Raw genomic sequence first — 13,994 nt, forward strand, 5'->3', positions numbered from 1 at the left:
TTCTACAACAGCACAATAATTCACCCACACACCTTAATGTCAGTTAACAACATAGTCCAGCCCTGGGATGATTCTGCATTTTCTGGAATGATACAGCAGACAAATGCCTATCACTGGTCACCACCTACATGGAAATTAGGGGGCATTTTTGTTTTTAAAACAAGGGTAATGAATACATCAGACACCAGACAAAACACTACTTTCTCCAGATTAACTCTTTACCGTCATAGGCCTTTTCTTACCAGCTAATAACTACTATGAGGTGAGGCAACACTATACATAAGATGGTCAAAAATAACTGCAGGCATTACCACTGTAGAACTATCATCCAATGCCAAACTAGAAGCAGCTGCAATATTAGCTTTCCTCAAACTTGTTTTCTCACAACTTAAAGGTAATATATAACAGACCACCATTCATTATAGATTTTGGCTCACAGAATAGAGCATGAGTTGTATCGTACAGAATTAGAATTATCTGGTACTTTTTTCTTCTCACCCTTGTTCCAAAAGCAGCATTAAAAAAGTGGTTTATCTTGCAGAAAGAAAGATTAGGCACTTAATGTTTCTGAAATCACAGATAACCCAACATGAGAAGACTTAAATATACAAGAAGTTCACATCTGCAGTTTTAAAACACCAACTTGAGAAGCAGCAAGAGTCATCCCTCACCTTGATTCTGCTGACAGCCTCTTGTGCCTGCATCATTCTCACATTCTTGGAGGGAGTTTTGTCAGAAAGGAGTTGAGTGGAGCCAAGGTAATTGGCAGCAAAAATGATTCCATCAATTAAGTCTTCAGGATCACAAGGTCCAGGAACTACAAAAACACAGGGGAAAAAAAAATCACATTAAACCACGGTAAGAAAACAGTACTCTAACTACTTGAGCCTGTACCTGAGAGCTATAAATGCTCCTCTGAACTACTTCACTTTAGCATGATGGCACAACAACCAATACTTTCAATCAAGGCATACAAAACACTAAGCATGTGTTCTCAACATCTCTCCAGCAGAAACTATTTGCTAATTCAACCTCTCACAATAGTTCATTCCCCTATGAGGCAGGGTTCACTCTAGAGCAAAATAACCTCTATGTATTTTTGCTCTTACAAAGAAACAGGAATACTTAAATTGTTCTCTCACCACTACCAATAGCCTTGTAATCCTGACTAAGATAAACACATTACTGTTTAGATATGGTCACAAATATAAAGAGGGCTGGAAAGGGTGCCAACTTGCTCATTTGAATATTAGCCATAACTATTATAACAGTGGAATCTCCTCAAGAGTACTTTACAATCATGACACTCCCCCCCCCCCCCCCCCATAGAGGAGTTCAATATTATTAAGTCACAATTAAGGAAAGTAGTTTTAGGTCATGCTTCCTTACACAAAATCACGCTTGGTCCCAACATGGGCATTGTGTGTGTGGGGAAATTAAACAAAAAGATTTTGATGCTAAATATACAGAGCAAGGGCTCGTGTTGCAAAAAGCTACTTAGTCCTGCAAGATACTTAATGACTTCAACTCCCATCAACTTCTGTGTAAAGTTAAAGGGCAGTGAGGTATATATCACCTCAAAAGTTAAGTCTTTACAGAGCAACATGTATATTCTGCAGGTTTTCAGGTGTTTGGGGATTAAACCTACAGAAGACTGGACTTTTATCTCTAAATATTAAAATTCTCATGATCTGAGAAAAAAGGAAGGTTTATGCAAGAAGCTTCTTGTTTTGCTACAAGTAAGAAAAAAAATCTTTGTTCAAGGCCAGTGAAAATGTACAGATAATCATCATTTGAGAGAATACTATTGGTAAAATTGTATATATTTTATCAAAAGTATAAACTGTTTTTGCTCTCCATTTTGCTAGGAACAAAAAACTGATGCTTTTAGAACAGAGTTTTTAATCGACTCAAGGATTAGCCCAAGATTTAAGAGGTGATAAGGCCTAAAGTTGAACATAATGCAAAAAATGCCGATTTTGTACTAATTCACCAAAGAAGAGATTAACAAGCACTGAGAATGACTATGAATAACTTAATCCCCCAAAGTCATTATTAAGTTAAAAAAAAATAGTAGCTGGAGCTAAATCTTAATCACACTCATAACATACACTCAGATATGAGTACATACACAAACTTTATCATGAAGCTTTCCCACTTTATGGTTTTTTTAGAGATGAAAGTTTATGACTAATGATTTTGAGGTACCTTGAGTGTGCTAAATCTGTTCAAATACTACATATCTGGCCACCCAAAAAATGAAGGTAATTATGATCACTAGTCACTTTCAAGAATGAAACACAAATTAATAGAATTTTTCCCTTAGTGGGACTTTTATACTGTTAGGGCTGCAGGCCGCTGACTAGGCCCTGGCCCGAGGTTCAGCTAACTGAACAGGACTGGCAAACTACTGGACATGACAGGAGAAATTGTTGGACGTGACAGACAACAGAGGGAGAAGCTGGCAGAAGTTACAGGCAGTGCTGTGAGGGATGGCTGGATTTCACAGATGGTTTTGGGGGAGCTATGTGAGAGATGACCAGACTTCACAGACACCTGACAGGGAGCATTGGGGGCCTTTTGGGGAGTGGAACCTTGCAAGGCCACCAGTGCCTGGGCAACCACATGAGTGATAGCATATCAGGCCAACAGTGCCTAGAGACCGGTATTAGAAATACCAAATTTGGGTACGGACATAGCAAAACTGGGACCAGTGGGGAAGAAGTAATTAGGGGTGGGTTGTTTATTTGGGAGGAGACTAGGGCAGAGAAAGGGAGGTACAAGGGTGGCAAAAAGGAGGGCCAAGAAATGGGAAAATGGAGGCAAATCATGTGATCAGTGCTGTTCGTGGGTCCCTGCTGGGCAACCCTGCACTTAATCACTGCAGCCTAAATCAGGACAATAAACCAAACCTGTTGTTCTGACCATGCCACACATGTCAAACCTGCTTCCACGGTCAGGAGGACTGGGGGGTGCTTTACTTGGCTAGCAGGGGAACACCCAGATGGGACAGATCGAGCATCCTGATATCACCGTGTTGGTGCCTGTTCCAGGCCTGATGGCATTGGCATCTTACCAACCCCTTCCTGACACATAGCATCTAGAAGTGCTGCATATTTGCATATTATTTCAAGGCTCAAGCCTTGGCTCTATACGTCTATATACATAAAGGCCTTATCGCCACTTCAATTACCAAACTCTTTATAGTATAGTTCTTGATCAAAACACAAAATCTTAAACGTAGGGTGAAAGGGGTAAAGATAAGACAGGAAGCATATTCAAAAGGGAAAAGGAATGTGTTTTATTTTCATGAGATGTGAACACACCTGCAGAACAACAGTATTGTTCTTCACAAGCCCCCTTCCATGCATTATGTCAGAGTTATCTGTTGAATAAAAGTGTAGTGCAGGTGTTTGAAAGTTTTTCCTCAAACTATCAATTCCCTGCATAAAAATAGAGTTCAGTGTTTTAAGCAACTACCCACTGGACCAATATCAATATCTCAGAATGCTAAGAGGGTTTTTTTGGTTTTTTTTTTTTTTTTGGGGGGGGGGGGGGCGCAGGGCACTTTAAGATGGTCCTTCAAAGAAAGGGCTGCCTACTGTAGATAAATTTTAAATCTGAGACAGATCCTTCATTGGTTTAAATTTCCAAACCTCAGCTAGTTTCAAAGCAATCTGTGTAATTGACACCAGTACATCTGGTCACAGGTTCTAAAATATACAACATACACTTTAAAGACTAAACCAATGATAAATTTTACAGTCTAAAGACAATGATCATATAACCTTTTATATACAGTGCACTGTAAAGCAATCAAGGAATTCCAAGACATTCCAACTGAAATATGACATCAGCTTCCATTTTTGCCATTTTATAAAGCATATGGCTCAATTGCTTTCAGGGCAAAGTAGCAAAAGAAACTTAGAATTTTCAGTTTCTATCATGCTATTATAACCAAATACATCTAATTGCATTTTATGGCATGCAATCTTTATGAGTACACAGAACTGAGTATTAGCTCAAATAGTGTGTGAACCTTTCCCCCCCCCCCCCCCCATAAGATTAGCACTAGTAGAAGTGCAACATTGAGACAGGAAATGTTATTTAATGAGAGGACAAGTACCTGAAAAGCAGTGCAAGTTTCTTCCTACTTGCCTGTCAATTAAATCTCAATTTTGTGGAGATCATTATGATCATTTTGTCTAACCTCTATTCCTTATCAGAGAACAAATCACTCTCCACACACACATCCACATGTATTATGAATTCCATGATTTTTTTTTAATCTGCACTTTAAGTGATATTGATAACAACCAAATAGAACTGGAGCACAAGCCATCAATAAAATATTACGAAATAAGAGATATTTTTCTCAACTTCTTTCTCAACTCCTACTAGTGTTTTTTTAATTCAAGTTCCAGATTGGACCCAGCTTAACCTAAATCATTTCACCCAACCCTAGCAAGTTTTCTATTGTGCACATAAAATTCTATACATTATAAACATTAGAATTCTTCATATAATGAAAAAATATTCAAGTTATGAAATATATCTTACCTTCAACATATGTTGGGAATGAAGCCAAGCTTCTTCTGGACTGTAATCAAGACAAACAGGATTTCAAACAGAACAAAGTATGCTTAAATATACATTAAAAAATCCTCCATAAAAATGAAATCACAGTGATAGTTATTAACAAAAGAAGATGACAGTTTATTAGGAAAATATTTAATGTTTTCAAACTCTGACCAATTATTAGAGGGTTATTATCCCTAAGTATAGTATATTCCATTAACATGTTTATCAATCAGGCAACATGCTACATTCAGTTTCCAATTAGTTCTTGGTGTTTGGCAGCATGCTTCCTGACTACTAATTAGTGCTGTGCTCTCTTTAACAAACAGGAATGCAGAAAAATACATCCTCTCTCAAATCTACTGACTTCCCAAGTAAAAACAAATACATATAGAGATATTTAAAATGGACCAATAATGTTTTTATTCATGACAAAAAGCATTGATCCAGTCAATTAATTATGAACCAAATTTTATTACTTATTAGGATTATTCTTAGATGTGTTCCCCATGTTAGTACAGCCTACATACAACCTTCCAAATTTGGACAGGCTACATAGCAACCTATATCCTCTGGGGTAAATTCATTTAATAACATTCCTACACCAATTATGTTTGTGCTGTAACAAGCACAAAAGCACATATGTGCCTGATTAGATAACAGAAATTGCAAGCAAGGCATTTAGTCTTTGACTTTTTTTTACTTAATTAAACAAGCAAGTAAAGTCTCAGTTTCATAAGAGGTGAACTAATGAAAAAAAAAATCTGTCCTACATTTGTAAACACACAGACTAAAATAATACCTCATTTCCAGTTGTAACTTTCTATGAAAGGCTCTGTGGTGACAATATAACCATCTGGAAATGATAACTTCAGTGAGACTCACCATTTTGTTACATTCAACAATATATCTTTATGGGAAAATTTATTAAAGACAACTTTGTGTGTCAAAACATATGGTAATAGGTATAATGAAGCATATGCTTCATTGGATTTTGGATAAGCCAAGCATTAAAAAATGTTGATGAACCTGAACCTCATTCTACAATGGATTAAATTGGGATCAACTCCTCAATACAGTTATATTAAAACAAGATCCACGTATAATCAGGATAAAGCCCAGTGTCTCAGACGTGGTTCAGTTGCATTTACACATTCACATATATACTAAGTTGTTTTTCTTTATGGTAGGTAGCTGAACAGGTTCTGTACATTCATGACAAAAAATAAATCACTCAGGAAGGTGCATACTTATGTGACAGGTAAATGACTAATCCAGTGAGTCTTTTCCATTTATTATTAGAAGGATGTGAGAAATAAGTAATATTTTTCAACCTACTACACTGGCCTCACTATAAAATGGCAGAAAAACAAAAGGTGCATGAAACAGAAAACAGAGCCTAGACAACCCTTAATATACTTGGCCTTTCCTCATGAAAATGACTGAGTTGTACAGCAAAACCAAGAAAGCTCTTCTCAGAGAAGATACCGACAGAAAGTTGTGACTAAGTAATGACCTCCTGCTGTCAAAGTGCTTAAGGGAAATCAAGTGCTGAGAGGACACAAGCATTTGTTTTCAAATTAGGAGTGGCTGCTCTGTGGCTATTCTATCTGTTGTGATGACTTTATTTTTACTGCACCAGCTATACAGACTTCAATAACTGCATGTAATTGCTGCTAATGTGGTGCTAGCAGAGATTCAACTAGCTGGATTCTGACAAGCCTAGAGAACAAAACAACTCTACACTTCAGAAAAATCAGAGGCAGCTTATCCACATATGTATCCTTTTCAAAGCATATATATAAATTTTTTTAAACAGACTCAAGGCCTAAACCAAAGTTTACCTATCTAATTACAGGTTTGACAACTATTCAGCAATCTGACTAGCTGATAAAACTTCCTTTCAGGATAAAGCTGTATAAGCTAACATCAAATTAATGCTTTAATTTCAAAAGCTCTACACGGACAAAATTTTGTTATTTATTACCCATGTCAAGAGATGCTCTGATAAAACTATAATAATAACAAGGTATCAGATAATGTTAGTGAAAAAAGGAATTTGATAATTTTTAATTTTACATATCCATGAGTAATGAGAAATATAGGTCGTTAATGTTGGATATTTGTCCATCAAACTGAACACTGTAAAATTTATATTTTAAATAAAGATTTTGTTAAGACCTAAAAGTGTTTTCCCAAAAATGATGAGGCTGCTTTGTCATTGTTATTTTTGTAAGGGAGGTACTAAAGTATGCAGTGTTGTTTATTTGGGTGAAAAAAAAACAAACAACACCACACACAGCAACACATACGATTCTGAAATTATTCTGAAAGTTTATTACTTCTAACACTGTATGTGATCATATATTGAAAACTAAAATGGGTAGCATTTTTTCTTTGAATAAGTTTAATAATGTCTAACAACTGTCAGCCATTAGAGTGTTTACAAAGCAACTACATCTGTAAACTGATGAAAGCCAGAAGCTTTAACAAGCTAAGACTATTGCAGATGAAAACATGACACAATCCAATACTGTTGAAGGCTTCAGTACAGGATAAATTAACGACAAAATTCTGAAGTCTTCTGAAAGCTTCCATCACCTTCTAAATGCAAGCACACATTTAAACAAATATGTACAGGTTACAGGCTTTTTTCCACCAGATGATAAAGAAAAAAATGAATAGACTAATTGTTGTTTTATTTTCAACCAATATTTCTGGTTATGGAAGATCAGCTTCTTCATTTGTAGAAGATAACTTGTACTTAGCTATCAGCTAACAACATGATATCTATCAGCAACTGTGCCTAATTGCTTACCGATCTCTGTTAACAAATCTAATATTAAAGTTTTAAAAAAAGAAAAAAGACATTTTTTCATCTTCTATCAGTGGAACTATTGCAGTGTGGAAAGCTGCCAGGTACAGGCCCCTACAAAAAAAAAAAAAAAAAAAAAAAAAAAAAAAAGGCTATTGACAAATCACTTCGATGTTCCTATGGGTCAGTTTGCCCAACAATAAAATAGTAGGCAGCATTAAATTACTACCTACTTATTTGTAAGGGCCTATTCACCTGGCTGAGAAATGTTATTTTCTTTAGGGCAAGATATTCTGCAGAGAAAAGGAAAAGGGCTACCTCCTCTTGTCTCTAATACAGAGGTGACATTGGTGGCTGTTCCTCAGTAAATCATTACCCCTTAGCCTGTTAAAGAAGTGCTGTGGCAGCCAAACACAGATTAAGGAATGCCACCACAAACAGTCTTACAGTATGTTATGGATTCAGTCAGACGGGCAAGCAAGAAAATTTCAAACCAGCTTTTTCTTTTTGTTGCTGTTTTTGTACGAGAGAGGGGATTGCACATGTACAAAGAGGTAAAGAAAATAGAAAGGCATAAATAATAAAGACAGGACTGTGGCTTTTAAAAAGATGATTGCACTACCTCTTTATTAGTGGAGGGCTCTGCTGTACTGCAGACATCCTGATGATGTTGCCTACTTGATTCAGCACCCCGGAGTGAAGAGGAATCAGGAGATAGAGACTAGATATGGTAAGAAAATAAAATTAAATAATTTGAGTGACCAATGTAGAAATATCTCTCATTTTAATTTGGCAGTGGGAATAAGAAATGAGAAAAAACAAAACCAGGACAAACATTTTCTGAATTGTTATAGCCTTTCCTTTTTATTGCAATGATCACACACACAGTCTAGTGTGATATTGAGACTTATCTAAACACCTAAATCTTTACGGAAAACTTTTTCATTGTCAATAATCTATTAAATTAAGCAGGTTGAAACATTAATAGCTGCCCTCAGTGGTAAACACCACTCACCCAAAAAGTGTGACACAAAACCTTATCTTGTGTGGCAGAAAGACGACTTGCACTTTTTGTCAGCCATTCAATTAAGTTGCAGTTACAGTACCTTCACTTGCACAAGTGCACCACATACTGCAATGCAGGCGAATTATCCTATGGGTTAACTGAACGTTGCAAACAATTTGTCCTAACATTCTAGAAAGGAAAAAAAGGACAAAGCCATCAAGATGGAAGTAAATTGTGATGACAGATCAGTGAAGTGACCATGATCAGAAAACAGGGATTCAGCTAAAGTTTATTTTTCTTAATTGACAAGTAGGGGGCAGCTCAAACTGTGACTTTTCCCTTTAACAAGTACAAAGTCTATCAGGTATGATTTGCCTAAAGTTTTAGACTAATCCAAGCAGAGGTAGGCCACAGAAGTTGTCCATAAATGTTTTCCCATGGACTTAAATAACTTTTATAAATATACTGAGTAATACCTAGATGTACCAATTAAGATCTATGCTTCCTCATTCTAGACATTGCATAAACAGAAACTATTTCTGTTTCATACTGTGATCTTAGTATTTCACATATTCTCTACAACAGATTTTCCCATTTTTCTCCCTTCAGTGTAGATTAAATCTTAAGGGAGAAACACTTTCAGATCATTTTCCCAACTCATTCACTGTCATCTATCTACTCTCAGGTAAAATTATAAAACCTCCATCAGACATCACATACTTGGGATTTTAGTGCAAATATGATACAAAAAATACAGTGTGTCAAATTAATGAAGGAGACTAATGAAATCATTTAAGATGTAAGAGAATACAAAGCTTTGACGCATCAAACATTTCAAAATCAGATCTTTAGGAGGTACTCGCAAGACAAGGCAGTGCAAGATGTCACAATGTGAACCCTCAAAGGAAGCTTTAGTATTCAGTTATGCATGCTGGTTTTTTTAGCCCAGCAGCCCTGAAATTCTACAGAGTCTCCTTCAGCTTTTTCTTCACAGACACACAAGAAAAAAAAGTCCCCCCCCCACTCCTCTCCTCCTTCCCTTCATTTCTTGAAGGCCTATCCTGTATATTTATTAAATAGAAACCTCAGAATCACATTCAACTAATACAGGCTACTGAAGAGTTGGAAAGCAATTCTTTGTACAGATGCATCCTAGGTAAACAGTAGTCCTTGCTTCAATTGATATTTTCTTTGATTCACAACCGTGGGGCAAAAAAAGACATACAGAAAAGATGATTTTGTGAAATGGCACCTAGAATCCTGGAATATAATTGCGTTGTCAAACTGAAAGATAACCCATTACCCATTAGACCCCCAGCACTTCCACAAATACTTTGAGAGAGTTATATACTTTCCAACTTACCATGTGACTTCATAAGAAGTTACAGTTCTCAGCTTTACAAGAAATACAAGAAGTTACAGACTCAACTGCACAAGTAGCATTTCCTATTCCCTTGGGAAAGCATTCCCATAGCATTCCTATTCCCATTAGATACATAATACTGTTTATATTAGGGTTAAACATAAAAGGTCTGCAGTACTGTCAACCTAACAATGACATCAGTATACAGATATTGGAAGGTTGAGATTTAAACAGTAAGCAAAGAAAAAAATAAAGCATATGATCTTTCAATACCAAATGTATCCACAAATTCTTTGAAAAGCCTGGAGCTCTCATATTCATATGCTGAAATAATAATTAAAAAAATGCTCTTACATAAACTAATCTAATTGCTAACATTCAGAAATTCACCCCTGCTTAAAATGTGTTAACAGTCACTCTAGTAGCATTACAAAAATCCTAAACTATATTAATAAGAATATTATTCTTATTTGACTGTCAAAAGGATCATACGGCTGCCTTCTAGGCACTGTCTTTGCATGTTTGCTACAAAAGTTTCTGAAAGAGCTACTGCAGTCTGACCAAAAAAAAAAAAAAACAAAAACAAAAAAAACCAACCCCAAACATCATATAACCTACAGTGTGCTACAAGACATGCAATGAAAGCTACTCCCAAAAATGCTTGTATGTCAAAGTTTGGTCTTTGAAGAATAATTACCCATTTGTCTTCCTCAGCAAAATGAAAGCTCAGAGGTACAATATACAACATATACTACAGCCTGCAAGTAGCTTTTATACCAAGAGCAAGAAAAATTTGATTAAATCATGGAGGATGAACAATTTGTACAGCTACTTAAAACACTATAAACTAATGTCTAAAGCAAATGTCCAATACTGCTTCTTTGACAGTTAACAGAACTGCTTTAGAAGCCTAACTAAAACTTTATCAAGACACAAACAATAAATGAATGTCAGTTTTTCTATTATTACCATAGAAAACTTTGTTATTGACTTGCAATGTCTTTTTTTTTTTTTTTTTTAGAGCAATAATAATAAGTACCTGCAAACTTATTTTTTTCTCCTTGAAAACCTACCTACATTTCTCTTAAAATATTCAGCCCGGTACATCCAAAAATACTCCATCTTAATTTCAGCACTGTTTGAGCCTATTAACATGTGATCCACTTCATCTGAGAGTCCTCCATTGCTATTTTACAGTGGGATTTAATAACAGAACTCATAGTAAGAAAGGCAATAGCATTGTGTTGCATCAAACCTATCCTGTTCAAGCCATTTGGTTACTGAATAGCCTATGAAAGGCACATTACTTATATTAAAATGTCTTCTAATACAAAAATCTGCTCTTGTTTTAGAAGAGATGCTGTTTATCCACTTTTAGCAGCAATATATCTGAAGACCTATGATTCATGCACTGCATACATCTTCTATTTGCACTTTAAATGCCTCCCTTCCCATATTCAGCTAGGAGCATCCACAATATGCAGTTTCTAGTGGAGATAGCTCTTGCCCATTATTGTTCCCTAGCACACTACCTTAATGATACAGGGTCTTGCCCTTCCAAAGGGATGATAGTATTTACCTAGGAGAAACACAGGCTTTTCTAAAGGAAATCCCTGTACGCCACTGTCTCTGATATGCATGTGTGCCAGAAATTCCACACTGGTCTACATCCATGAGCATTATTCAGGAGGGCATGAACTGCACTTCTCCAATTCCACACTCAGAATATGTAATCTAACTGAAGCTCCAGTCTTTTCTATCGTGTCAGTTTCTCGATGTCATTGTTCTTGCAGCTGTGCAGCTTTAACTGATATTATATTCAAAAACAGATGATACAAGACTGGGAGGAGTGGCTGAGACACCAGAGGGCTGTGCTGCCATTCAGAGGAACCTTGACAGGCTGGAGAGATGGGCAGAGAGGAACCTCATGGAGTTCCACAAAGGCAAGTGCAGGGTCCTGCACCTGGGGAGGAATAACCCCATGCACCAATACAGGCTGGGGGCTGACCTGCTGGAAAGCAGCTCTGCGGAGAAGGACCTGGGAGTCCTGGTGGACACCAAGTTGACCATGAGCCAGCAATGTGCCCTTGTGGCCAAGAAGGCCAATGGTATCCTGGGCTGCATTAGGAAGAGCGTTGCCTAGAGAGACATGGAGCTACTGGAGCGAGTCCAGCAAAGGGCTATTAAGATAATGAAGGGCCTGGAGCATCTCTCATGTGAGGAAAGGCTGAGAGAGCTGGGACTGTTCAGCCTGGAGAAGAGAAGACTGAGAGGGGATCTTATCAAGGTGTATAAGTATTTGAAGGGAGGGTGTAAAGAGGATGGGGGCAGACTCTTCTCAGTGGTGCCGAGCAACAGGATGAGGGGCAACAGGCACAAACTGAAACACAGGAAGCTCTGTCTGAACATGATGAAAAACTTTACTGTGAGGGTGACTGAGCACTGGACCAGGTTGCCCAGAGAGGTTGTGGCGTCTCCATCCTTGGAGATATTCAAAACCCAACTGGACACAGCCCTGAGTTTCAGGCTTGAAAAAAATCCACACATTTATCCCAAGGGTACTAACACATCTTTCAAATGTTATCAAATACACAAGAATACAACTGCACCAGAACCAGACATCTAGAGCTCAGTTACCCCCTGTGAAAGTATACATCACTAAATGGGATTGTACAAGGTACTTGTCAGCAAATACTTCACATCATTCAATGTTAAATAGGTACTTGAATACATTATTTATTCACAGAAGTCTGTTACCTACCTTCTATATCACATGACTACATCATCTTATTATGATAGAATTGTCCACATGTGCTGAGCTGCTAGCATTTTTCTTTTTAATATACCTACAAAGCATTTATTTTGGGGAAAAAACACATAGGAATGACTGAAATTTGTTGGTAGATTTAACTGTTACTAAAACTGAAAACAGGGTGTCTTATAAACCAATAGACTTTACCCAAGTTCCCTGTAGCCTCCTTCCTCTCATCCTTGTTGCATAAACTTTCCCCAACAATCCCAAAAATCTATTCTCAGCTGTATGCTAGTCAAACACTGCTTGAGTGAGTCAGTCTCTCAATCTAGTAGCTGGATTCTTCTAATTTGTCTTCAACTGAACATCTAATTTTGAAACTATCACTGGAATGTTCAGCATTAAAGGGATGACATTTCCTTTTTTTTTAATTTGCAAAAAATGCAAAGGCAAAGTTGTCATATTCAATGACTATCAACTGCAAATCATTCTTCTGACTCCTTGGCTTCACCAGTCTCTCTTGGAGAGCTAGTAGCTAAATTAAAGATGACTGCTATTCTGATCTAAAGAGGTCTTAGAGGTTTGGATATCATGTGATTGACGAGACAAAATAATACAAATATTTTCAAATAAGTATTGCTTCTAAAAACAATGCTTTTTTTTAAAAAAAATGGCATGTGTGGAATTGAACACTTTTCAAGACAGACCAGAAAAAAGACAAAATGTAATAAGCATCTAATTTTCATCAGTGGTCTGTGGTTCCTTGATACTTTGGGGGGGGATGACACATGACACCTGTAAGTAAAATAGTACCACTTTTAATCTAATCCCTTTTTAATTCAATAGCACTGTTACAAATCAAATTGAATTATCCCTCTGACATATACTGGTTACATTGAAAAACTCCTAGTTTTTCTGAAATCTTGTTTTTTTCTGAAGGGAAAAAGAAGAAATCTATATTCTGATGAATGAGCTTCTGCTATATTTTTATTATAATGTATCTCTCATGATCACTTAGCACAATTCCATTTTGTTCAGCACACTTCTAAGCAATTCTAGGAATATTCTGATAAAAAACAATGGAATGTTCAGACCTGTATGAATTGATCTTAATTAAAGATCCCAATAATATAAATAGAACCCATTATCTTAATTGAAAAGCAAAAACCCCCACCCACCAAGTCCCATATTCTATTTTTCTTATAAAACATGTATTCTTCTCGGTCTACCACGTACCTTTTAAACCATTTGCTCAACTCCTGCTTTCTCTTCCCAAGAATTTAGATTGCCTATATACCTACCAACATTTAATCTTTGCACTGAGCTATAATTATAATCTTTATGTTTTACTGTTTTTATTACAGCCAGCACTGAAAGTCATAGTCAGGTCCCTATGTGGCAGGCAATGAAAAATACTGAAGGAAAAAATGAGCTCTTTGGGACAAAAAGCCAAAACCCAATGAGCTTTCATATCTGACAC

General features: G+C 36.7%; 1 protein-coding gene across 8 annotated transcripts in view; it reads right to left on the reverse strand.

Moving 5' to 3' along the window:
• Positions 1-532: 532 nt before the first annotated feature.
• Positions 533-13,994, reverse strand: part of LOC135324247 (amyloid-beta A4 precursor protein-binding family A member 1-like) — a 39,456-nt gene continuing 25,994 nt past the window's right edge. For 6 of the 8 annotated variants that reach the window (XM_064500110.1, XM_064500111.1, XM_064500109.1 and 3 more), the window contains 3 exons: positions 8,016-8,114; positions 4,561-4,600; positions 537-817 (listed from right to left, as the gene is read on the reverse strand). In XM_064500110.1, coding sequence (XP_064356180.1) covers positions 600-817; positions 4,561-4,600; positions 8,016-8,114 — 357 coding nt within the window. In that variant the 3' untranslated portion in view covers positions 537-599. Of the gene's footprint in view, positions 818-4,560; positions 4,601-8,015; positions 8,115-13,994 lie in introns of all 8 variants that reach the window. The other 2 variants (XM_064500113.1, XM_064500114.1) reach the window with 2 other exon arrangements.

Source organism: Dromaius novaehollandiae, chromosome W (assembly GCF_036370855.1).
Source record: "Dromaius novaehollandiae isolate bDroNov1 chromosome W, bDroNov1.hap1, whole genome shotgun sequence".
Taxonomy (NCBI): Eukaryota; Metazoa; Chordata; class Aves; order Casuariiformes; family Dromaiidae; genus Dromaius; species Dromaius novaehollandiae.